General features: G+C 43.8%; 1 protein-coding gene across 6 annotated transcripts; it reads left to right on the top strand.

Annotated features, from left to right (window-relative positions):
* The first annotated feature begins 205 nt into the window (after window positions 1-205).
* LOC310685025 (dipeptidase 2-like) lies at window positions 206-24,444 on the top strand. Of its 6 annotated transcripts, XM_083456560.1 has the most exons (12): window positions 206-2,243; window positions 3,835-3,974; window positions 10,592-10,868; window positions 12,058-12,184; window positions 13,171-13,300; window positions 14,360-14,507; window positions 15,832-15,901; window positions 16,286-16,462; window positions 17,253-17,340; window positions 18,889-18,964; window positions 20,368-20,503; window positions 21,910-24,444. In XM_083456560.1, exons 3-12 carry the CDS (start codon window positions 10,720-10,722, stop codon window positions 22,096-22,098), a joined length of 1,290 nt encoding a protein of 429 aa, XP_083312686.1. In that variant the 5' UTR covers window positions 206-2,243; window positions 3,835-3,974; window positions 10,592-10,719; the 3' UTR covers window positions 22,099-24,444. The 6 variants fall into 6 exon arrangements, with proteins under 6 accessions (XP_083312686.1, XP_083312684.1, XP_083312687.1 ...); XM_083456558.1 differs by lacking the exon at window positions 206-2,243 and having other exon boundaries at window positions 3,669-3,974; XM_083456561.1 differs by lacking the exon at window positions 206-2,243 and having other exon boundaries at window positions 3,727-3,979.

Below are 24,444 nucleotides of genomic sequence, written 5' to 3'. Positions count from 1 at the left end.
TTAGTGCTCAGATAAGTGTTGCAGACCATGCATTATGTTCAGTGTGTATTATGTGTGTGTTTTTCAAAGTGTGTTTAGCATTTTTCCAGAAAAAGCCACTTACTTTTTCCAGAAAAAGCAACCGTGAGAGCCCCTGTCCTGGATTAGAATGCTAGCACATGGCAGGATGGGCTTCTTCAGGAAAAAGAAACTGGCCAGCATGTTTGGTTTTTTTAAATGTGCTTAGCATAACACGTAATTTCACTCAGGTCTGCAGCCTTGGATCGATGTCCTTGTTAGAATGATCAATAAACCCAACTGGTTTCCGGGTTTGATAAATCAGTTGCTTTGGCGTGCATACCTCGGACTGTAAAAAGGACTGTTCCATTATGTTCTTTGTAGGACATAAATGCAATATACGGCTGCCAGTCTGTGTTAAATAAAGAATGGAATAAGAAGAAGAACAAAAGTAAATTAGATCTAGGAACTGTTAGGACATCCCTGTTCCCCTCACAGAGCTACAATTCCCAGAGTTCTCCGTGAAGGGAAATTGATTGTTAAACTATTCCAGGAATTGTAGCTCTGAGAAAAGAATAGGGGTCTCCTCTACTTTCAGCAGCCTTAACACATTACAGTTCCCAGGATTCTTTGAGGGAAGCCGTGACTGCTTAAAGTGGTATCATACTGCTTTAAATGCATAGTGTAGATGGGGTCTCAGAGCTGGAGGGAGTTTGTAGGTTGTCTTCTGACACTACAAAGAAGTATGCCCATTTTATGGCTTTCCTCTTTCAGTTTCAAAACACAATTTGAAATAATAGAGTGCCATCCTGAGAGCTGTCTGTGCAATACCTGAGCTGTGTTTAGCCAGGTTGCTATAGCTGATGGTGCCATCAGTCTCTGTTGCACTAAGAAGTGGTGAAGGAGATTAATCATCTGGGGATGATAATAGACTTGGCTCATTTGTCTGAAGCAACTGCAGTGGCAGATCTCAGCATCTCCAAAGCACTGGCCATTTTCAGCCTTTCGTTGGCCTTCTCTTTGCCCAATGAGCATTCTCGATCCTATTTTGATGTTTCTGGTGAATGTGGCAAATCCTTCATGCCTGTCCATACTTGTGCAAAGAGAGGATCATAGTAGGATACTTGGAGGTATGTCTTTCCTCCCAGCTGCAAAATCAGTAAGGGAACTGATTCCTCAAAGGATCGAATAAAAGAGGCCCAGGTACAAACAAGGTACACAAGATGTATTCGTACACTAATAAAGCCAGTGTCAATATCATTTGGTCCTGTCCTGTCCCGTCCCATGGATGGCAACTGTTGCAGAGGAACCAAACCAGTAGCCTGGATTAGTTCTGGACTGATACTTTGACTGGCATTTAATGCAACCCTTCTTGGAGGGGGAGGGACAAATAGAAATGCTAATGATGTTTGGGTAGATGAAACAGAAATTTCTTAGGCAACCCTCCTTGTGCTTCTTGTTTTTATTTCTCTTGCATTCTGTTAACAATGTAAGATTGCTAGACCTCTAGCAATTGCTAGATACTCTTCCACTTCCTGTAGTTTCTCAGCTTGGCTCTGCTTGCTGGCATTACCATGGAAACCAGACTGATTTAATGGACACTGCAGTAAGTGCTGGCAAGCTACAGCATGTCTGGATGGTCAATTTAATGTTCAGGGACAACGAAAGCTTGGGGGGGTATTAAAATTAGAAACAAGTATGAGAGAGAAAACCTGGCAACCCCTTATGCTAAATATGCAGAAGCAGCAGAACAATATACTCTGCCTTTGCAGCCGGGAGGAGTAATTGCAGAAATGAGCTTCAGCACATCACTGGGCTAGAGTGATAGGATCAATGAGGAGGACAGTCCAAATTGCTATCCAAAGGCAGAGAGAGGCAGCCAATATGTGTCCAGAGTTCAGGAGAACCACAGATGTCAAATACAAGGCTTGCAGTACCATGGACAGATCACTGGGTGCAAGGAATTTACTCCCAATTGAGGGCTTACGCGCACCTCCTCTTGTCCTGCTGCTCCCCACCCTTCTGCTCTAGGGCTCAGTCAGAGCAAAGATATGCAGGCTGAGCCCCATACCTGCCCTAAGTGGCTATGTCCCACTTGGACTACTGCAATGTGCTCTACATAGGGCTACCTTTGAAGGTGACTTGGAAACTACAACTAATCCAGAATGCAGCAGCTAGACTGGTGACTGGGAGTGGCTGCTGGGTCAGTATAACACCAGTTCCTAAAGGATCTTCACTGGCTCCCAGTACATTTATGAGCACAATTCAAAGTGTTGGTGCTGACCTTTAAAGCCCTAAATGGCCTCTGCCCAGTATACCTGAAGGAGCGTCTCCACCCCCATCGTTCAGCCTGGCCACTGAGGTCCAGCGCCAAGGGCCTTCTGCTGGTTCCATCACTGTGAGAAGCAGAGTTACATGGAACCAGGCAGAGGGCCTTCTCAGTAGTGGTGCCCTCCCTGTGGAACGTCGTCCCTTCCGATGTAAAGGAAATAAACAACTATCTGACTTTTAGAAGACACCTGAAGGCTGCCCTGTTTAGGGAAGTTTTTAAAAATTGATGTTTTTATTATGTTTTTAGATATGTTGTAAGCCACCCAGAGTGGCTGGGGAAACCCAGCCAGATGGGTGGGGTAATAATAATAATAATAATAATAATAATAGGCAATTCAGGTTTTCTCTGGATTGTTGTTTGCTCTGATATAGCACTAAAGAGCCTGTTTAACCTGGGAAAGGAGCAGGGAATGGGAAAACTGCTCTGACCTATGCCTAGAATGTGTGGATCAAATGGAAAACCACTTGGACTTCTGCTTTCTAGGCCTGGGGCAAGCGGAAGTGTGGATGAGCTCTGAGTCTCAGTCCGAAAAACCCTCTTATTGCAAAAGCTGAAATCTGGCAGCCCTGGAGGTGATTCGGAAAAGGGCAATGAGAAAGATCGAAGGGGATGGAGCAGCCTCCCCTTTGAGGAAAGGTATCTGAGGCTTTTCAGTTTAGAGAAAAGACAAGGAAGAGGTGACATGATAATCGTGTATAAAAGAATACATAGGGTGGAGAAAGAGGCTAGAGGAAAAATTGTCTGCCTCTGTCATAACTTGTGGACATCCAATGAAGCTGAATGTTGGAAGATTTAGGACAGACCAAAAAAAGGAGCACTTTTTTCACGCAGCACACATAGTTAAACTGAGGAATTCACTTCCACAAGAGGGATGGCCCCTGACTTGGATGGCGGTAAAGGGGGATTAGACCCATTTGCAGAGGATAAGGCTATCAGTGACTATCAGTGCATTGCGTGTGTTGTCATTCCAAGACAACACTGTCAGTAAAAAATTATCCCGCTGATAAGGTGCCGGTGGCAGAAATCACCCCTGGATGCTTCGCCTATCACCAAATCTCCATAGTAGGAAAGGTTTGTTCTTCTCTTACCCTCCCACTTCCTCTTTTAAGTGCACTCATTTTAGCCTTATATGGCTTTTGAGGCCTGGGAGCTCTGCCAGAAAAGTAAAACCTATTTTCATCTGAACTACAATGCGTGCGATTTTCACTAAGCAGCTTTTACCATGCCAGAGTTGCTGAAACTGTTTTGCTGGCAGCCAGTGCACTTCAGTTCTCTGTGCTTTGTCATCTCTGGGGAGAAAGAAAACCATGTACCAAACTGTCGGAAACTACTGGAAGTCAGTGTGACTCTGACTTCTAGAAACCCATTATAAACCCCTCAGTGAGCAGTTTCCAAGCATTCAGCCCTTGCTTTGCTGCAAGGAGGATCCACGTATACAATTACTGGACACAAGAAGTAATGAGTTTTTGTGGTGACTCATCATGAGGTGTTTTTCCCCCCAACAGACACCCTAGGCTAGAGGACTGGAGGATGTTTCTCAATATCCAGTCTTGATCCAGGATTTGCTGAGAAGAGGCTGGAGTTAGGAAGAACAGAAGGGCACTTTGAAAGAGAATTTCTTCATGCTTTCCAGACAGTGGGAAAAGTAAGGTCAATAAAACCCAAATAGCATGTTTTGTTTTTCAAAGCTGCCATTTCACTTTATGGTGGTTTGGTTGCCAATGATGGGTTCTGCTGTATGATTGTAATTGTTTGTACTTGCTACACTGTAATACAACTTGTTTCCACTTGATGGGTGGAAGGGCACCAAGAACCTGGTTTGCTCCGTCTGGCTTCAAAGGATAGGACTATACATGTGTGACAGTTTCAGATTTCTCCTTACAGGCACATTTCTATGCAATTTTGTCTAAGAGACACAATTTTGCAAACCAACTCCCCTAATACAATAGATAGTAAAAATGTTACTTACGTATATGTGTGTGTGCACTCTCTCACACACAATTTACACTAGTACATGAATTATTTACTTTGGAAACTGCAATGCAAAATTCAGAGAAGTGTGGGTTTCAAAGTACGGCTGTGTTTTGGTTCACACTATGTTTTGAGAAGTGTGAGTTGGATAGGTTTGCTTTTAAATGCACACTGAATTGACTTTCTCCCCTATCCCTAAGTTGAGATTCTGTCTAGGGACTCTAGAGATGAGTTGTGTATGTGACAATTGGGTTTTTCAGGTTAGGTTTTTTGTCTGTCTGTCTGTCTGTCTGTTTGTTTTCTGAGCAGCCTCTGGCTAGATGGTCTGCTTTGACATATAGCAGTAGCCTGTGTTCTCCTGCCCCTGAGGGAGTTTCATAGGGATTTCTCTGCTCTGGCACCTCATCTTGCATCATTGACCCAGTGATGCTGAGGAGCATCATAGCCCACACATTTGAGACTTCAGTTTGAGTGTTCAGGGCTGGCACTGCCATTAGGTAGATAGTGGGTGGTGGGTGGTGGGAAGCAGCTTCAAGGTGTTTGAGGTCAGCGTTGTGTGTGCCACATTGTTGTTGTTTAGTCATGTATGACTCTTCGTGACCCCATGGACCAGAGCACACCAGGCACTCCTGTCTTCCACTGCCTCCCACAGTTTGGTCAGACTCATGTGTGTGCCACATAACATGTCCCATATCCCCCAGGGCAGGAAGATTCAAGTACCATCAAGGAAACATTTAAATATTTCATTTGTGTTGATGAGGAGTTGCGAGTTTGTTTGTCTCAAATTAGACCTAAGAGAAATGAGATTACCCAGCAAAAGCAAGCTCACACTTCTCATTCAGTTGGTATATATACTGAAGGTACACATGTAAGAGACTCGTTTCTAATTATATTTTGGGAATTATTCGTGTTCTTATGTAGCTGCATTATTTTATACTTTCTGGGTGCCCCATGTTCATATTATAAAGTAGTTGTGTCCTATGTTATCAATCAAGCACTGCTAGAAGTTGTCCCCCCCCCCAATTGTATTTCTTATTTTTAAAAAACCAGTGTGGTTCAAGCAATTTTTTTATTCTGAAAGTGTGGCCCAGAGAAAAAAGTTTGGGGACCACTGCCCTAAGCTAACCTACTGTTTTCAGCTGTGGTGGAAGATACTAAGCCATTACCAGTGTTGTAACCAAAGAGAATCTAGAGACTGAACAAAGTTTACAGCACAGGGATCTACTGCTAGAGATGTAGAAGAATGAAAGCAGATTTTATACGTAATTCCTTGAACTGTAGCAAAGGGAAAACATTTTGGACAATAATGTTGAAAACAGCACAGGGAATTGAAAACAGCACAGGGAATTACAGGATATGCTTTTACCCGAAAATCCTTTAAAAATGCTTCTTGGAATGTTCCAGTTTGCATGTTGACCTCCAACGAATACAAACTCTGCTGATGACAGCAAAACTTTGTATTGCCCAATCTTGGATATATAAACAATACTCCAACAACTACACAATTGCTAAAGAAAACCTGGGAAACAGCCTTGCGGATAAAGCAACCATGTAATAGAAAAAACAGCAGAATAATTACCAAAGCAAATGTATTGACCAATGTTTATACATTTCTGGAAAGACAATGTGGCAGATAATAACCTTGTTATTTACATTAATTTAATTATCTGCGCTTTCCCTTCCCTTCATAATACTTTTCGTTCTATTCACATTTTCCCCTCACTTTATTACTGCATATCTATCATAAAATTAATAAAAATATTAATTTGAAAAGTCATAGAGAATCCAGGGAACTACAGTTTGTTAAGGGTTCAGTGAACTGTATATCTGTGAGGCCAGCACTGTTAACAAACTACAGTTCTTCGGGGAAGCTGTGACTGTTAACGAGAGTGCTTTAAATGTATGGCACGGATGCAACCCTAGTCCAGCTAGCTAAACACAACTGGCTCTCTTTTAAGTTTTCATGATAGTCCAACATCCTATTTCATTGCCAGAAGCTTTATTATCTTTCCCTCCCTGTGTGGATATAATAAGGGTGAGAGACCTGATATTAAGCAAGTTGAGCAACAACTTGTTAATCTTTCTCCTGCCAGCTGTTCTCATATCATGCACTGCTTCTGGCAGAAGTGCTGTGCATTCATCCCCCCCCCCCGATGTGACATGATAGAAATTCACAAAATTATGCAAAGCATGAAGAAAGTTTTTCTCCTTCCCTCGTAACACCAGATCTCAGAGGTATCCAAGGAAGGGGGATGTTGGAAGATTTGGGACAGATAAAAGGAAGTACTTCTTCACACAGCTCATAATTTAACTATGGAACTCACTTCCACAGGAGGCAGTGATGGCTACCCATTTGGATGCTATGGAAGAGGATTAGGCTAATTCGTGGAGGACAAAGCTTTCAGTGACTGCTAGCTAGGCTGGCCATGCTTTACCTCCACTATGAAGGCATTACGCCTCTGAATACCAGTTGCCGGGAACCACAGGAGGGCAGAGTGCTGTTGTGCTCAGGTTCTGCTTTCAGGCTTCCCACATGCATCTGGTCAGCCACTGTGACAGCAGGATGCTGAACTAGACAGGCCACTTGCCTGATCTAGCAGACTTGTCCTGCGTTCTAAAATTACTTGGCCATTTATTGTTGGAGTTTGGCGGGGTTAAGACTGTCAGGCAATCTAAAATTGGGTGGGTTGTTGTTTTTTCTCTGCGTTATGGGTTTCTGCTGGGGAAGGGGGAGCTGGCATTCATAGATAATGACACGGACACATATGTTCCGGTGCAGAGGACAGTTGGGAACAATTGCCGAGAAATCTCAGAGAGTGAGGATATTCGGTCCTGTCCAAATTGCTCTGAAACTACAGACAATGGATCTGCTGCAACTTGGGTCATCAGACTTCTGCAATGACTACACTTAATGTAAGTGGTCTCTTTTCTCTGCCGCAACTGCTGTAAACTGTCTCTAGAGCTTATTTAATTCTAAGGGTGATGACCAAGCTGCCGTTCCCAGAGGGTTGGCAGTCATTTGCCTTCTCATTTCTTTTTAAAAGACAGAAAGAAAAATTGTAGTAGAGATTGTGAGTACTTCCTACCCACAGTAGGTGAAAATATAAACTTGAAAGCCCTATTAGAATGTGCACCAGTAAAATAGGTCAGGCATTTTTATGGATTGCCTGCCTACTCTAAAAATCATCATCTCTACATGGAGCTCTCTAGAGTCTGTAAATGATGGCAGGAGAAAAAAACAAACCTTGAAAAAATAGAGAGGTTGGGAGGCTTGTTGGCCTTTATAGTTCCAAAACACAGATGGGGGGAGATTCTTGATTGGGATTGCATTAATGAAAAAATTACCTAATTTGCACTTCTTGCATCAATATGTGAACTGAAACACAACTATTCTTTGAAATTCACTGTCCTTCGAAATTCACATAGCTAAATGTTTCAGAATACATTGATATGATAGGATGTACAATGTCATTCCCTCCAACAATTCTCCAATGAAAATAGGGACGTCCCATTCCATAATGATAGTTTTACTATTTATACCCCATACATCTTACTGGGTTGCCCCAGCCACTCTGAGCAGCTTCCAACATATATGAAAACATAATAAAACATTTTAAAAAACCTTCCCTATACAGGATTGCCTTTAGACAGCTTGGGGGTCAGATAACTCCATACCCTCCAACAGGGGCATCCTAAGGAAAAGTGGCATCAGTAGTAAGCCCACTAAACCTTATTGTGCTGAGGCAGCAATAAGCACTGAAGAAGCTACCTTACACCAGAGCCTTACACCAGCCCAGTAGTGTCTGTTTTGACAGGTAGTGACTCACAGATGTTGAACATCAAGCGCCACTTGGTCCTTCTCACCACAGAGGCCAGGGAAGGATTCTGAGGTCTCCTGCATGCATAGCAGGCACTCTGCCACTCAGCTATGAAGGCTCCTCCCCATACCTAGCTACATCCACACTATGTACAGAAGAGTCTTCAGTTAGTGGTTTTATAGGAGGGAGAGAGGGAGAGAGGGAGAGAGAGGAGAGGTGTAATGTTTTGGGATAGGCTGAAAGGCCTGAATGCTGGGAGAAATGAAAAGCAGAGGTGTCTAAGCAGTTGGAAAAAGAGGAGAGTTAGGAAGTGAGATGGTGCACTGTGAGGTGGGGGGAGAGAGAGAAACGACTTCATGTCAGCCTAGAAACATGTTGCTATAAATTCTCAGCTGTTCTCACAGCATGCGGCTGAGAAACTGGAATGCCTGCAACTCTGTTATTATCATACATTCCAGTGACCCTATTTTCCAGGGAAAATCCCTATTTGGGTTATTGGTCCCTGATAAATTGCTGTCCCAGTTTTGCCTTTTAAGGATGCCCTTTTAAACTTCTCATAGGGGTAGTCACATTTGTCTCTTGCAGCAGCAAAAACAACATGCCTTGTCACACCTTAACTAACAGATTTCTTACGGTGTAAGAGGTAGTCTCATAAGGCCAGAGTCACCACTGCAGTGACTTTGGGTACCAGTGTGCCCACCAGTACCTCCTATGCTGCCTGTGAAAGGTGTCAGTAAACGTCCCTGCAATATAATACAGCTGTAGGTCTGTCATCACACAGCAGTTCACTTGGTCGCTGACAGATGGTGCTGTATTGCAGGACCGGTATGATGACAGATTGGGCTCCCAAAACTGCAGGGCCATTGCAGCAGTGTCAGAGGGTGAGGAATGTCTAATTTGGGGATATGTGTGAAATGGCACAAACTGCTTGGTCTGTGTTTTGAGTTGCCCTTCCCCCACATCTTATTTCTGTTCAGTGTTAGGATGCAAGCTGTGATAGGCCTTTTGAAACAGCTCAAGGCCACAGGTCTCTGGCATGACTCATCCACCTTCCCTTTCTCCAAAGAACGTGTATATGTGCATTTGTGTTTCATATGTCTTTATAAAGCCAATGCTGTATTCAGCAGTAATTTGGGTGTATTTTAGTGAATTGTGGTGGTGGTGCATCTATCTCCAGACTTGGATCTCTCAGTATATTTGAATCTCTTTAGTATATCCCCTTAAGACCACAGAAATGTGGATAAGCCCTATGACAGCAATGAATAATTTCAATTTTGAAGTTATGGGATTTATCTGTGTCAATCTCCCTGGGGCATTACAAGCAAATGGTGGTTATCAGACTGATAAATGAATAATAGACTGAGAACTGTATTGCAAAATTCAGAGAAGTACAGGAATCAAAGGATGCCTTCATTTGCATCCATATATGAGATCCAAAAGTGCTAGTCAGAATGCTTAAACATCCTCAAGTGCCCTTCTTGTTTTTTTGCTATGCAAATAGCAATTCCGGAAAAGTTTGAGCAATCTTGTGACACTGAGGGGTGGGAACAGCTTAACTCTTTCTATCCCTGCTACGTTTGTTTTTTTAAATCACCTCTCTGAAGGTACTATTTGCATTCCATGAGGCTGAGAGAGGGGTGAGATTTGGAATCGGAGCAACTAAGTAGGAGCAAGAGAAAAGCAAGAGGGCCCTGGGAATCCTAGACATATGAGAAATCCTTGCATGTGTTGTTCGTTCTCTGTTATTTCTTACTAATTCTTTATACTGTTATAGTTACAGCTTCATCAATCTTTAAAACAGTTTTGACTTGTCTGATCTAAGGGGAGGGAGCTCCCATGAACTCCAGGTCCAAATCTTCAGTCAGGGCAATAGGATCCTTACTGGACAGTGTTGGAGTCATATTATAAAATAGATAATAAATAAAAACTGACTAATATCAATGAACAGGAAGGTCCGTGGTGTAGATGCTGGTGCCACATGAAAAGATTGATTACCTGCAAGTGCAGAATGTATGTCACGAGGCATTTGTAAAAGTAAATTCTTTTCAGCCCAACTGATATAACCTGTTGAAACCTTTTGCCTTACTTGAGAACCATCTCTGTGGGTGAGGGTGCAAAAGACATGTGAGGACTTGTTCAAATGAATGGAGATCCTTTTCTTCTGGTACCACATATATCACTTGCGTGATGTCAAAAACCAGTCATGGCCTGGAACTCATTCTGTCTTGGCAGGGAAAGGATCAAGGCTGTCCTTAAATGCCCTCAAGGAGGACTTTGAGTGTGTGTTTTATCCATGTGGGAGTCAACCCTTGTCACGTCCATGGAATGTGAAGCTAAAGACATCTCTTCTGGGTTAAAACGCTATTAATCATTTTCTGCTGAAGAGCCAGCTTAAAGATGTTGCTTTCTGAAAGTGAGGTTGCAAGGTTCTCATCTGTAATTAAAACTCTTCCTCTCTCCGCCCCTCCTTCAGTGGCCAGCCAACAAGACACAGAGCATCATCTGTGTTTGGAAGCCATTGCCTGAGGAACCTCCACAAACTTGACGGCTTGGTGCTGCTCTTTATTCAAGGTGCCACGTGAACGTTGCCATTCGGTAAACATGCTTGCGGGTCCAAAGAGGGATCTGTGGAAGATGCTTCTGTGGCTGCTCCTGCTCCTGCTGCTTGCTGACATTTTGGGATCCAGAGCTGAGGCAGACTTAAGAAAGAAGGCTCATGACCTAATGAAGCAAGTCCCGTTAATCGATGGGTAGGTGGAATTCCTTAACTATGAAAGCATCACTGTGGTCTGGGCTGGGCTATATTCTGATATAGCAAGGATTGTGGAAACTTTTTTTAGCTTTTTGTGGGTTGTATGCCAGTTACTGGTGGGGCCAGAGACAAAAGTGGACAGAGCAATGAATGTAAAGTTTACTTTTGTACAGAAAGCTAGCTTCTTTCTTTCTTTCTTTCTTTCTTTCTTTCTTTCTCTCTCTCTCTCTCTCTCTGTCTCTCTCTCTCTCTCTCCCCCCCTCCCCCCCATCCATGAAAGTAAAAGCCATTATCAGAATTCAAAACCCTCTTCTGGCATGGCAGAAAGATAGCCTGAGGTGAAAGAGTGTGACTTAGGGGTGGGTTTTGACCTGGGGAGAGTCCCAAGAGCCAGATACAGAGGCCTGGAAGGCTGGATTTGGCCCCTGATCCTGAGGATCTCCACGCCTGTGAATACAGTATTCTTCTGATTCAATATAATGCTTTTCTTGAATACGAACAAACAGAGCTTGCAAATATTCAGTCATTCCTGCCTGCCTCTGGAATTACCGTACATTCCTGGTTGTGTTGCAAACTGCCTCTGCCAGGCAGCAATGAGGAAGGAATCTGCCCAACTCAAATTTCAAAGCAGACACACCTGATTTGATTCCAGTCTGTACATGAGCCAAATCAGATCACGAGTCCTCCTTATAACTTGCAGTCCTATGGGTCCCTTCACAAGGTAGTACAGGGGCTGTTCCACATTGCCGTATCTCTTCTTTTTACATTAAAAAGAAAGAAAGAAAGAAAACCCAGCCTCCCAGAGTATATAGTGCATGAGGCTATTAATATGGCTGTTTAAACATGGGGGCAGCCATGTTTCCTTTATACAATCCCCGCCCCAGCCCCCAAAATTGAGAATATGAGTCTCATTGACCTGCAGCATTTCAATATCAAGTGTACTGTGGCAAACTGCTGCCATGATGGGGCCAAACGTCTGTGGGCCAAAAGTCCAGGTCATTGGGGTCAAGAGAGGGAGGGAGGCATGCCACAAGTTCTGTGACAGAAATACACGTGTGTGAACTAAGTAATTCAAAGAGTGCCTTACAGTCCATCCTCTTTCATTAGCTCCCACAGCGATAGCAGATAGAGACGTACCTTTTAGAAAGCAGTAATAGACTAAAATGTCCTGTCTTCTTATTGCGCAGACACAACGACCTGCCCCTGAAGCTGAGATGGTTCTACCAGAACAAGCTGAGCAAGACTGACTTGAGAACACTCAACAAAACAGACACAAACATCCGGAAGCTCCAAATGGGCCATGTTGGTGCTCAGGTAGGTGTTCGGTGTGTACCCAAACCCTGCAAAATGCAGGATTGAACTCATCAGCTGATTCGACACAATCGCTGGTATAAAAGAGTGTGGGAAGTGAATTGTTGTGTGGTCCCTTGATGTAAGAGGTGAAAGAGGAAAAATATAGCAAGGAGGGGTATAGGATGGATCCTAATAATAATAATAATAATAGTATATTTATACCCCACCCATCTAGCTGGGTTTTCCCAGCCACTCTGGGTGACTCCCAACAGAATATTAAAAGCATGATAAATAAGGCCTGTGAGCATGCCATCTATTATATGGGTATTTTCTATGGGGTTGGGTTATGGAGGGGAAAATGTCCAATTGCAGTTACAGTTTGAATTCATACCACTCCTACCGATGGACTTCAAAGGGATCCCTTCTCAGCACCCATCAGCTCCTTTGAAGGCAGTTGGGTCAACGGCATATCAACCGAGCATCCATTGTGTGTACCTATATGTCAGGGAACTGCCATCGGAGCTGGAGGCGGAGAGAAGGCTCCAGAGGGATGCCGGAGAGGGTCCCAGTAGGGAGAGAGGCAGCCCATCTGCTGGGGGAGGAAATCAGCGTAACACCAGTGGAGAAGGGGGGCAGATGGGGGAATTGGAGAGGTGGCTCCAGGACTCCTCGCCGGAGACCAGCGGAGAAAGTACGAGTACTCCGCTGCCCACACCCTCTTTGCGCAGAAGACTTCCGCGCAGGGAGACTAGGAGACTGGGCGTCAAACAGCTTTTATGCTGGAAGAGGTTCAAGAAACGCCCACTGAAGGATTCTGCCAGCGACTGAGGCAGCCACGAAACTTGAGGCTGTCCAGACAGAAAGGGTTCAACCAGGTAACCTAGCCAGGAGTGGCGGCAACTTACGCACGAGCAACCCCTAGAACCATTACACTATAGTTGTGCCAAACAGGCATATATACTCCTGAAATTCTGTTTTAAAGCTGCATTTTGTCAACTTTCTTCCAGTTTTGGTCCGTGTATGTTCTCTGCAGTGCACAGAACAAAGACGCTGTCCGCTTGACGTTGGAACAGATCGATGTTGTCAAGCGGATGTGCAAAGACTATGAAGAATTTGAGCTGGTGACATCTTCTCAAGGTAATGTGTCCTGCATTCGCTAGAGTGAGATGGTCTCCTTAGGTAGCTAATTTTTGATAACCTGAAAGGGGAGCAAATAGCCAGCTATTGAATCTATTATCATATTTTTACTGCTGGGGGGAGGAAGAAAGCTGCTTGTGGGATTTTCTTCCTCAAATGCCAAATAACATGGCTGGGCTGTGGTACTAGGCACTTTGACTTGGTGGGGGGGGGGCTCTATCTGCTCTTATGCCTCAGGTAGAAAAATATATTGGGCTGGCCCTACTCAGGCAGAAAAATATCCCATGTACATCAGCCAAAAATCATATGCTAGATCCAGAAATGAGTGACACAGTTTTCACATTAGCATATTATCTTATCCACAGCCCCTTCAGATACTCCATCCTCACATGGAAGCAGGGGATGCCAGAGGCAGGTTTGGAGCACTAAATATGAGGAGGGCAGGCAGGTTTAGTAGCTGTTTTGGGCTGGCAGGGGGGTAGCTATTATTTTGCCTTCCTAATGCAGGCATTTCTAACAGTAAAAACATGAAAAGCTGTTAGGGATGGGAGAGAAATTCAATTCTGCTTACATTGAAAGGTGAACTTACCTAATTCACATTTTTCATAACCATATGCAAATCAAATGCAAACGTCCCACTTTTCTGAATTTTGCAATTCAGTTCTCCAGCCATGTAACATGTGCCAAAATGCATATAGTAAATCATGCATATAAATGTGTATATATTAGTGAAAATGACATGCAAAAATGCACTATATTGGGGGAAATTGCTTTGCAAAAATGTGTATATCAGAGGAAATGTCATATTAAATGGTGTATAGTAGGAAAAATTCACACAAAAGTGCTAATGAATCTTAATGAGAACTTAAAAGAACAACAACCCCAAAACCAATGTGGAAATGTGAGGAACTTAACTTAAGACTGGAGAAACAAGAAACCGAGCGAAAACAAAATTCCTCATTCCTACATGCTGTAAATCTACCCGTAGTTGCACAACTATGTTGCTATGCATTGATGTCCCTTTAAAAATTCAGATCTGTCTTTCTGATCAAAATCCAGGCATTGCCAGCACTGACAGCAAAAAGATAGCCTGTTTGATTGGCATCGAAGGGGGGCACTCCATCGACAGCAGCCTCGCGACCCTGAGGATGTTCTACGAGCTGGGCGTTCGGTACATGACGCTGACCCATAACTGCAACACTCCCTGGTAAACTACAAACAAGTGTTCCTTCAGAGAGGGGCTGTTTCTCTGGGATTTGCCAACATTGCTTACAACATTACAATGTATTTATTCCTGTACTGAGAGAATACATATGCCAGTAGGTCAGTCTGCTAAACGAAGGACCGGGGGAAGGCTGTAGCTCACTTGTTCAACATCCGCTTTACATACAGAAGGTCACAAGTTTGATCCCTGGCATCTCCAGGTTGGGCTGGAAAAGGCTTCTGTATGAAATCCTGGAGAGTCACAGCCAGTCAGTGCTAGGTGGAAGGAATAAGCAGTGAAGTTGAAGCAGCGGTGGCTCAGGAAGTTTTGCTCCTTGATCCAAAACTGAAAATGGCACCTGCAGCCACTTGAGGTGACTGGAAGTGGCCCAGCGGAGTCCCAGCATGCTGAAGGAGGCCAGAGAGGAGCAGGCAGTGGCGGCTGCGGGTGACAAGCAAAGGAGACAGTGAGTGGTGTGCTCCTCAGGGAACAAATCTGCCACCCCTCCCAGTTGTCCCCAGCCTGCCACCTGAGGTGACTGCCTCACCATGCCTCATGGGAGGGCAGGCCTTGAGTTGAAGGATGGTTGGATTTAGAGTGAAGAGAGAGGAATTCAATTCCCTGCTTGGCCATTTCTCAGTTTAACCTACTTCATAGGGCTGTTGTGGAAATAAAAAGAAGCATTGTTTATGTTTTCCTGCGTTCTTTAAATAAACACTGGTTTAAATAAGTAATAAATTAATCTATTTCAGGGGTTGCCAATGTGCCATTTTGGGATGCCCAGCATCCCTTCTGTGGCACCCGTGAAAGGCCTAAGTAAATATCCCCTCAAAACTACTACCCTTTGCTCTTCCTGCTCAGTTCTTGTTTGCAGTGGCTCAGCCTCCCCTTACACTGAACATGCCCCCTTAAACATGCTCACGTGTCATGGGATGCCCGGATTGGGCACCCAGCATCCCATCTGTTCTGACTGGAGGAGAGGTGCAAAGAGCTTCTCTCTGTAAATGAATGTGTAGGAGCTGATAGAAGTGCCTCCCCCCCACTTTAAGTGGCTCATGGGGAGTGTGCCTGTTCCTTCCCCACCTGAATCTTTTCTGCTGTCTATTTTGTGTTATGTCACGACCCCACAGCAACCATTCTGTTTCATGCCACTCACCCCATGGCAACCAATTTTTGACAACATCCCCGAAAAATTCAGTGTTCTAGATGCAATTACATCTGTCTCTCTGTGTGTTTGTAACGCTGTTCCACTTCAGAGTTTGAAATATTTCCTTGACAGGCTTAAGTTTCTTCTTAAACATCCCTCACCATCTTTGTTCCCCTGCAGGGCAGAAACCTCAGCAAAGCAAGAACATAAATTTTATCCCGACACTGAGGGCCTGAGCACTTTCGGCAAAGTAAGCATTAGTGAAGTGAAAATTAGCAAATTGCTGGCTGATATGCACCTGAATGTCTTTGAAATGTACATACTCTGCAGAAAAGGCAAATTCCATATTAGGGTCACTAGTAACGGGATCAAAATAAAGCTGCCAATATCACAATGCCTTTGTAAATTGTACGCCCCAAGGGGAACCACATTGCGCTCAGCATTGAGGGGGGAGAGTGTTGTTGCACTCAGATTCTGCTTGTGGGCTTCCCAGAGATATCGGATTGGCCACTGTGGGAACAGGATGCTAGGTTTGGTGGGCCTTTGTCCTGATGCAGCTGCCAGGCTCTGCTTATGTTCTTAGATCATGTCAGAGTAGCATAACCCACAGCACCATCTGCCTATATTGTGCTAGGAAGTGGTGAAGGAGATGAATCGACTGGGGATGATGGTAGACTTATCTCACACGTCTGATGCAACAGCAAGGGCAGCTCTTAGTATCTCCAAAGCGCCGGTCATTTTCAGCCATTCATCCGCCTTCTCAATCTGCAACCATTCAAGAAATGTTCCAGATGATATCCTGCTGGATCTGGTGAGTGAGACTTAGGCCTTATCCAAACTCACCAGTCCTCTGTGCTTTCCTTCATGGTCTGGGGTTTAAAGCTCCGCGTCTGAGCACTCACTCTTTCTTTCTCTTTTGCTTTGGCGTTTCCCCCACAAAAACCCACTCTTTAAAGCTGAATCAGAGCAAATGGAAATCCATTGAAAACCCAAATTGCAATTTGTTGTGCTTCAGCATTAAAGAGTGGGTTTTCGTGGGATCAGCCCCTCCTGTCCTGGCCAATGACATGAAAACCTCTATTTCTTGTTGTCCAATGAGCCTCGCCAACTCAGGGAATGACCAATAAGGCTTCTGCATATGATCTCAGTGACCAAGCTAGGATATAAGGGATCTGGTGGTCCCTGAGGTAGCCCAGACCTAATCAGTCTAATACAGGAACACCTTCAGTTGTTTAACTTGTATATTCTGTAGATAACTTGGGGCTTATCTACACTCATGGTTTATAACATTAAAAATGTGTTATTAAAATGTGACACCAGGGATGCTGCAGAGCAAAGGAAAACTGCCATTAAATGTTACAGAATGTTATATTTAAAAATGTTTAGAAGATCAATGTAGATCTAGCCCTGGTGTCTTCCCACATCAAATCTGGGTTTGACTTTATATTATTTTCTGAGAGTTTTTTCCTCCCCACCTCAGCCTTTACTTTTAGATACGATTATATTCTCATTGATGTTCTAGCTGCCAACATCCATATCATTATTGATGGTACCAGTCTACTTGTATCTGACTTGCTTCATTTTCTCTTCCTTTGTTTTAGAAAAGGAATCGTGGGATTGTGATGGTGACATTCCCAACCAAATTCTTGGCCTGTGGTAGGCAAACAGTGAGCATTTCAACTGTTGCAGGTTAGCAGAGGCAGCTTTCTATATATCGCTCTATTAGTAATATCACACCACTTTCCAGAACTAGAGTGGAATATAGCACAAGTTTACCCTCATTTCCATGTTATTTGCAAATGGAATATTTCTGGAAGCAAACAACACAGAAATGAGCACTAAGCTTGCACCACAGTCCACTGCAGTTCCAGAAGTGGCTTTTACGTTCTGTGAAAGCTCAAACAGAATACTAAACTTCAGGGGAAAGTTGTGAAAATGGAATAAATTGCCATGTGAATGCAACCTGTGTCATTCTGCCACACACAAAGACTGCAGGTGTGCTTATTCAAGGTAGATACCCATCCTACGGAACAAACTAGACCTTACTTAATGGTGTGATTAGGAGCTATAAAAGGGTACCTTTTTAGGTGCATGAGGGTGGTTTTCATCAGGGCTGCAGAACAGATGAAAGGGAAGTTGAACCTTTTCCTCCACAGCTACAGCTACAATTGCAATGAAATACCACCACCACTAAAAAAAAGTGTGGTGACTGGTTAGGGGAAGCTAAACTTTTTGTGGTTTTAATGAAAGCCCTCTTTCACTGAGTATGTTGAGTATCTGTTGGAGAGTAGTAGAGAGGGGTGGACTGGAGGTTCCTGGAAGACAGCATAGCTGGACAGCACTCCATGCTGCAACCTTTTGTTGCAGCTCCCACTTGTAATCCTTCTAGCACTCACATAACTACTACTCCAAGCACATGGCGTTTTCTTTTTCAGCACGGTTCAAATGGTTTGCCCTTTGTATATGTAATTGGAGGTAATATTGAACCCAGGTCTTATTATCCCAAGTTCAGTGACCAGGGAAATAGATAAATATCAGGTCAGCTGCCTTGAAAATTTTATTTCCAGCTCTGAGCTTGCATTACCATAGCAGCTGCCTTCCTTCAGCTTGTTCTGACCTCTCTGTTCCCCAGAGGTCAAGCCTCTGTGAAAAAATATCCTAATGAATAATGTTACTAAGAAAATAACCTAAAATCTGTACAAATGTGTTTGTTCATTTAATCAGTTATGGCATTTCTGCAACTAAGAACAAAATGTTCTAGTGTGTAGTTTTGAGGTAAACATTCAAATTGCAAAACATCAAGTAGATCTATTTTATGTTACCTTTTGGTTAGCTGTCTGTAAGATGTCCCTTGACAGCCGAGAATCCCACACAGTCCCACACCTGCCCCACTCAGTTTTCTCATCATTCTCTGGTAAAGCAGGACCAGTGATGGGTGTGGTCTGGAAAAAGCTTTAAGGGCCAGACAGAAAGGCCTCACTTTTAAGACTTACCAAGCTGATCTTGGTCTTTAAAATGCAAAGGGTGGAAAAAAACCCCATGGAGAATCATGTAATGTGTAGTTTGAACCTCAGGGTGGATTGCACATACTTCAGTGGCCCAACTTGCAACTGAATTTGCCCACAACTGGACATGTTGTGTTTCTATCAGACGTCATAAATGGCTGTGCATTTACCCCCTGACATGTACTTCTGCTCTGACAACTATTGTCATTGTTGTCTCCTTTAAATGATCTAGATCACTTTGACCACATAAAGGAAATTGCAGGTTCACATTCAATAGGAATTGGCGGTGACTATGATGGATTAGTTCGGTTAGTAACCTTTTTTCATTGTCGTGCAAGACAGTTATATATTCAGCACTACAGTGGGATGCTGTTTTAAATGGCATCCTTGGAATTCCCCCACAGTGTAGAATCACCCCATGTCCTCTTGACATCATTGTGTCTTGTGTTTCACCACCTCCACTGTTGGTAGCCAATGGTGAGGACCAGGGGTCACGATCATTATTGATTAAATTTATAAACCACCCTTCATCCAAAGATCACAGGGTGGTTTACAGCAAAAGAATGGTACCCTTGAGATGTTTCTCCAAGTGCACTGCAGCCACCCCCAGTCTTCAGGTGGTGAGGTTAGTTACCTTTTCATCCCTTGAAAAGTACATCAAGCTGATGGAGGAAGTTGGAAGAATGGCACTCTTCCTCACTTCCTGTTTCAGCTATATGCTCTCAGCTTACTTCTACTGGATCCAACTTTTACCCAGATCTATTGGGAAAGCAGGGTGTTTGTGTGTGAGCATGTTTGTGTGTGAGCATGTACACCTTCTTTCTGTCACTCTATGGGTGAATGATCTAGGAGCAGGAGAAGTACACAGAGGTGATGGTGCCTGTGACAGTCAGTCAAAAATCTGCATGTTCCCACATGTGTAAAATAGTTGGCAACCCTGTGGATGAGGCAATGCAAGACAGGTTGAATCAGACCACCGACTAAGTGTTCAGGGCCAGCCCTACCATTTGACCTGATATCCTCTAACCTGCTATCCTCAGGAATGTTATAGGATATTGTCCTGTCACCAAAGATTCAAGAGCTGTAGCTCACTGGTAGAGCATCTTCTTTGCATGCAACATGTCGCAGTTTCAATCCTCAGCATCTCCAGGTATTGCAGGCAATGTTCTCTGCCCAGAGAGCTGCTGCCAGTCAGTGTAGGTGGACCAAGCTAGATTGACCACAGTCTGACTCTATAGAAGGTAGCTTTCTAGTTTCCTAAATTCTAACTGCTTGTCCAACCTCTGTACATCATGGAATACATGTATTGCATGTAACATGTGCTTCAACTTCCAGAGTGTATGGAGTTTATGTAGAACATAGAAACCTATAAAAATGGTTGCATCCTGCTCAGGAGGGGCATTCCAAACTTGACTGGGATTAAATCCCTGAAAACAATTTAGATATCCCACAGTTTTCATGGCCTTCTCATTCTGTGAAAGGAATTACATCACACAGTGCAAGTGGAGGAAATGATTGGATGTCAGCAAGGCTTCCTCAGTCGGACTCTTGAATCTGATTTAGCACAAAAAGGATGTATATCCCCTCAGGAGTTAGCTGCACAGTTAACTGCACTCGGGAACTTATTAAGTTCCCTCTCTAGGGGGAAAAATGCCATCCAATATACATTTTGTTTGTTCCATACCTCAGTGTGAGCTTTCTTTGCTAACAGATTCCCTGAAGGACTAGAAGATGTCTCTAAATATCCAGCCTTGATCGAGGAGCTGTTGAGGAGAGGCTGGAGTGAAGAAGAACTGAAGGGTGTTTTGAGAGAGAACTTTCTTCGTGTTTTCCGGGAGGTGGAAAAAGTACTGCTAATATTTGTTTTTCCCTTTTAACTGGCATTACATTTCCCCAAGGGAGGGAAAGAGATCCTCTAGGTCCGAGATAAGGAACCTGGGCCTTCTAGATGTTCCCTCATCTAAGGGTTGAGGTTACCCAGCAAATGTGAGAATAAAAACAGAAACATTTCATTGCTGGATCAAATTTAAGACTGTTTTAGGTCAGTACTCAGCCTCCAATAAGTCAGGTGTCCCTGGGGGGAAAAGCAGACCAGCCTAAAAACGGGCATCTCTTAGTGTGGGAGGAAAATATAATCCCTGTGACCCACATACGTGGGGTAAATGATAAAAAAGTATCAGCTGGGTGCCTGGATTCACAACTTGGGGCTAAATTCACTCTCCAGCAGGAGAGTAGCAGAGTTTAAACTCTCCACTCCATTTTCTTTCTCCCCCATCCCACAATGATTAGACAGCAGTCTGGATCCACTAAGCATGTTCAGCTTTGTTTGTTTGTTTGTGTCTCTACATATTAGAGGGTTTTTTGTTTTGAAATTGTAATTCTGTAAACCTTGGAGTCCCCCCAGGTCTGATGATGTGGTGGTGTTTGTTTTCCCAGATAAGGACCAGAATTTAGAGCATGAGTTCACTATTTGTATGTAGCAGCCTTCCCCAATCAGGTGCCCTCCAATAGTTGCTCTGTCCCAGCTCCTGTCAACCTAGCAGTTCAAAAGCACACCAGTGCAAGTAGATAAATAGGTACTGCTGTGGCAGGACGGTAAACAGTGCTTCTGTGTGCTCTGGCTTCTGTCACGGTGTTCCGTTGCACAAGAAGTGGTTTAATCTGTCTGTGGGCAAATGCCAGCTCCCTCAGCCTGAAGCAAGATGAGTGCCGTACCCCATAGTCACCTTTGACTGGACTTAACCGTCCAGGGGTCCTTTACCTTTACAAGTCTTGAATAGTAACTTCGATCAGCCTCAGCTAGCATCGCCAGGCTGCTATATAAGGGTGCTTTGTTCACAGAAGGTCCCAGCTACTGGCATCACCAGACTTCCCAAGACCCTGGTAAACCACTGCCAACCCAAGGAAACATCATTAGACAGTTTATGCACAGCCTAAATCAGGACTGGGGAACCTTTGGCCTGCTAGATGTGGCTAAACTACTGGTCTCATCATCCCTGGCCACAGTCCAGCAGCATCTGGAGGGCCACATGTTCCCAAGGTCCTGGCCTGAATTGTCTCCAACTAAGTTGTACTAAAAGTAGACCCACTGAAATTGATGGGCTTAAATGAGTCGTGCCCATTAAATTCGGCAGCCCTACTCCGGATGTCGTCCGCATATCAGATGGGTCAACAGAATAAGGCAGCTTCATATGTTTATAGTGGATGCAAAGGTCTCGCTTTCTGATTTGTCATTGTGTTTGAATACTTCTAGGTGCGTGATGAGAACTTGTCAGAGGGCGTGAGCGAAGTGGAAATTCCTCCTGAAAATGTCGGTCATTCCTGTCACACAGAACTAAAGCCCCCATCTAAGCCGGCGACCAATTCCCATGGACTGCATTGGGGAGGGCAGCAGCCGTATAGCCTCATACTCACAATTGCGGTGTATGCAATGCTAAATTGAGATCATCATCTCAGACAGTGGTGCAACAACCCTGCAGGCCTGTTTGGAAGATACAAAGTGAAGTGTGACGCATGTAGATGCTGCTTTGTGGAGGCCCCACTGTGCCTTCTTCATTTCCGTGAATGAAGAAAAGAGGCTGTCTCTGCACACGAAGGGCAGTCAGGTGAAATACAAGGACAAGACTCCTTTGCCTTAAATATTTGTGCTGAATACCAGGTTTCAGCAAACACCACCTACAAATGCAGCAGGTGTTAAGTTTGGGGCAGGGAACCAGATGCTGTGGGATGGCAGCTCCCATCCTTACTGACCCTTGCCTGCATTGGCTGGGGCTGATGGGAGCTGAGAGCCCCACATCACCTGGAGGGTCACTGCTAGCAATGTGGGAGGCATTCAGTGCAGTTCATGTTTATAGGCAAACCTGCCTAACGCACACTTTCCGAAACAATATGCAATTCAAAACACAGGCACCCATAGCTATCCATAATTTTGTGCTAAATCACTGTTAAATTTTCACAAGGACTTTATTTTTCTTTTTAAATAAAACCACAAACTGGTTTAGAAATACAGTAGTACCTCAGGTTAAGAACTTAATTCATTCTGGAAATCCGTTCTTAACCTGAAACTGTTCTTAACCTGAAGCACCACTTTAGCTAATGGGCCTCCCACTGCTGCCATGCCGCCGGAGCACGATTTCTGTTCTTATCCTGAAGCGAAGTTATTAACCCAAGGTACTATTTCTGGGTTAGCGGAGTCTGTAACCTGAAGCGTCTGTAACCTGAAGAGTATGTAACCCGAGGTACCACTATATGGAGAACTGAAGAGTGGAGGGATGCGAAATTTGGGGCAGATTGGCCGCACCATATACATCTAAAGCAAACCCTGTATACATTTAAAGCACATGGCTTGCCCCAAATAAACCTGGGAACTGTAGTTTCTTAAATGTAGTTTTGTGAGAGGGAATGACAGTTCCTGGGATTCTTTGGGGGGGGAACCATGTGCTTTAAATGTATGTGGTTGTTCTGCCCTGAGAGAAAGGCTGGGATGTAGGAGGAGGCCTGTTTGATAGCCGTACCGCAGGGTTGCCATATGCCCGGAATTTCCTGGACATAGCCGGCAGTTGGCCTCAGAAACAGTGTCTGTGTAGAAATTGCTTAAATGTCCAGGAAAATCTGGACATATGGAAGCTCAACAACATTTCTGTTCAGATTTTCACTTTTTGAAATATGGCAATGCTACTATACTGAAATATAGGAATTCCTTCCATAGAGAGGCTTGTCCATCCCTACATTGATGGCTTTTCACCACTATTTCAGGACTTTCTTCTTCTGACAGGCTTTTGACCTCTGAGATTAATGACCTCTCTCTTTCTCTTTCTAGTGGTATGCTGTTTTTTTGTTTTGCTTTCTCATTTCAGCTTGTTTTAGTTGTTTGCTGTCTCAATCATGCTGAGTGAAAAGAAATGTTGTTGTTTTTTTAAAGGCAGTAAATCATTAAATAAATTCAAAATCAGATATCCAGTAGTTTCACCAAAAACGAATGAGGGACAGCTGCTGAGGGGGAGGAGAGTTAGATTCATGGATCCTATAAAATGCTGAAAAATTGTTTGAAAATGTCACATGTGATATAATAGCTGTGAAGAGTTTTGCTGTATAATATATAAATTTGAAATTATTATAATGAGCAATTCTGTGACTGCTCGCTGTTGGATTCACTAGAGCAGTTTGAAAGCTAAAGCCCCAGTCTACATGCTCTCAGAGGGGCCTAGGCTGTAATGCAATTCCCACTTGCTTGGGAGTGAGCTTCATGGAACTCAGTGGGACTTGTGTACATTATGCTGCCAATCATCCTGATTAACTTCAGTTGGATCAGAACCTGTGTATACGTACCTTTGGTTCCAGGACCTCTGACCCTCCACGGGTTACTGGACTACAGATCCCATTATCTTTGTCCATTGGCCTTGTTGGCTGGGACTGATGTAGTCCAACATCACCGGGAAGGATGATAACTTCCCACCCCACTTAGTCTCATGGACAAAACTTGGCACTTTCCACATATTCTCCTGCAAGTTCCAAACATCTCAGATGCCTACTCCACAGTAACTCAGAGCAGGGCTTTCAGTGTGGCTGCCCCCGTTCCGTGAAATATCATTCCTGTCAAAATACGACAGGACCTTCACTTTCTGGAAACAGAAAGATATTTTTCTTCTAACAGGCTTTCCCAACTGCATAAATGGATCTTTGCCATTAGTGTCTGTTCTGAAGGGTTTTTGTTATGTTTTAAACATATGTTTTTCTGTTTTCAACTGCTGTGACGATTGTATAGAAGGCAATAAATAAATTAATAATA

Source organism: Podarcis tiliguerta, assembly GCF_965153285.1.
Source record: "Podarcis tiliguerta genome assembly, chromosome: 8".
Taxonomy (NCBI): Eukaryota; Metazoa; Chordata; class Lepidosauria; order Squamata; family Lacertidae; genus Podarcis; species Podarcis tiliguerta.
This window is presented reverse-complemented; position numbering and strand designations above follow the sequence as displayed.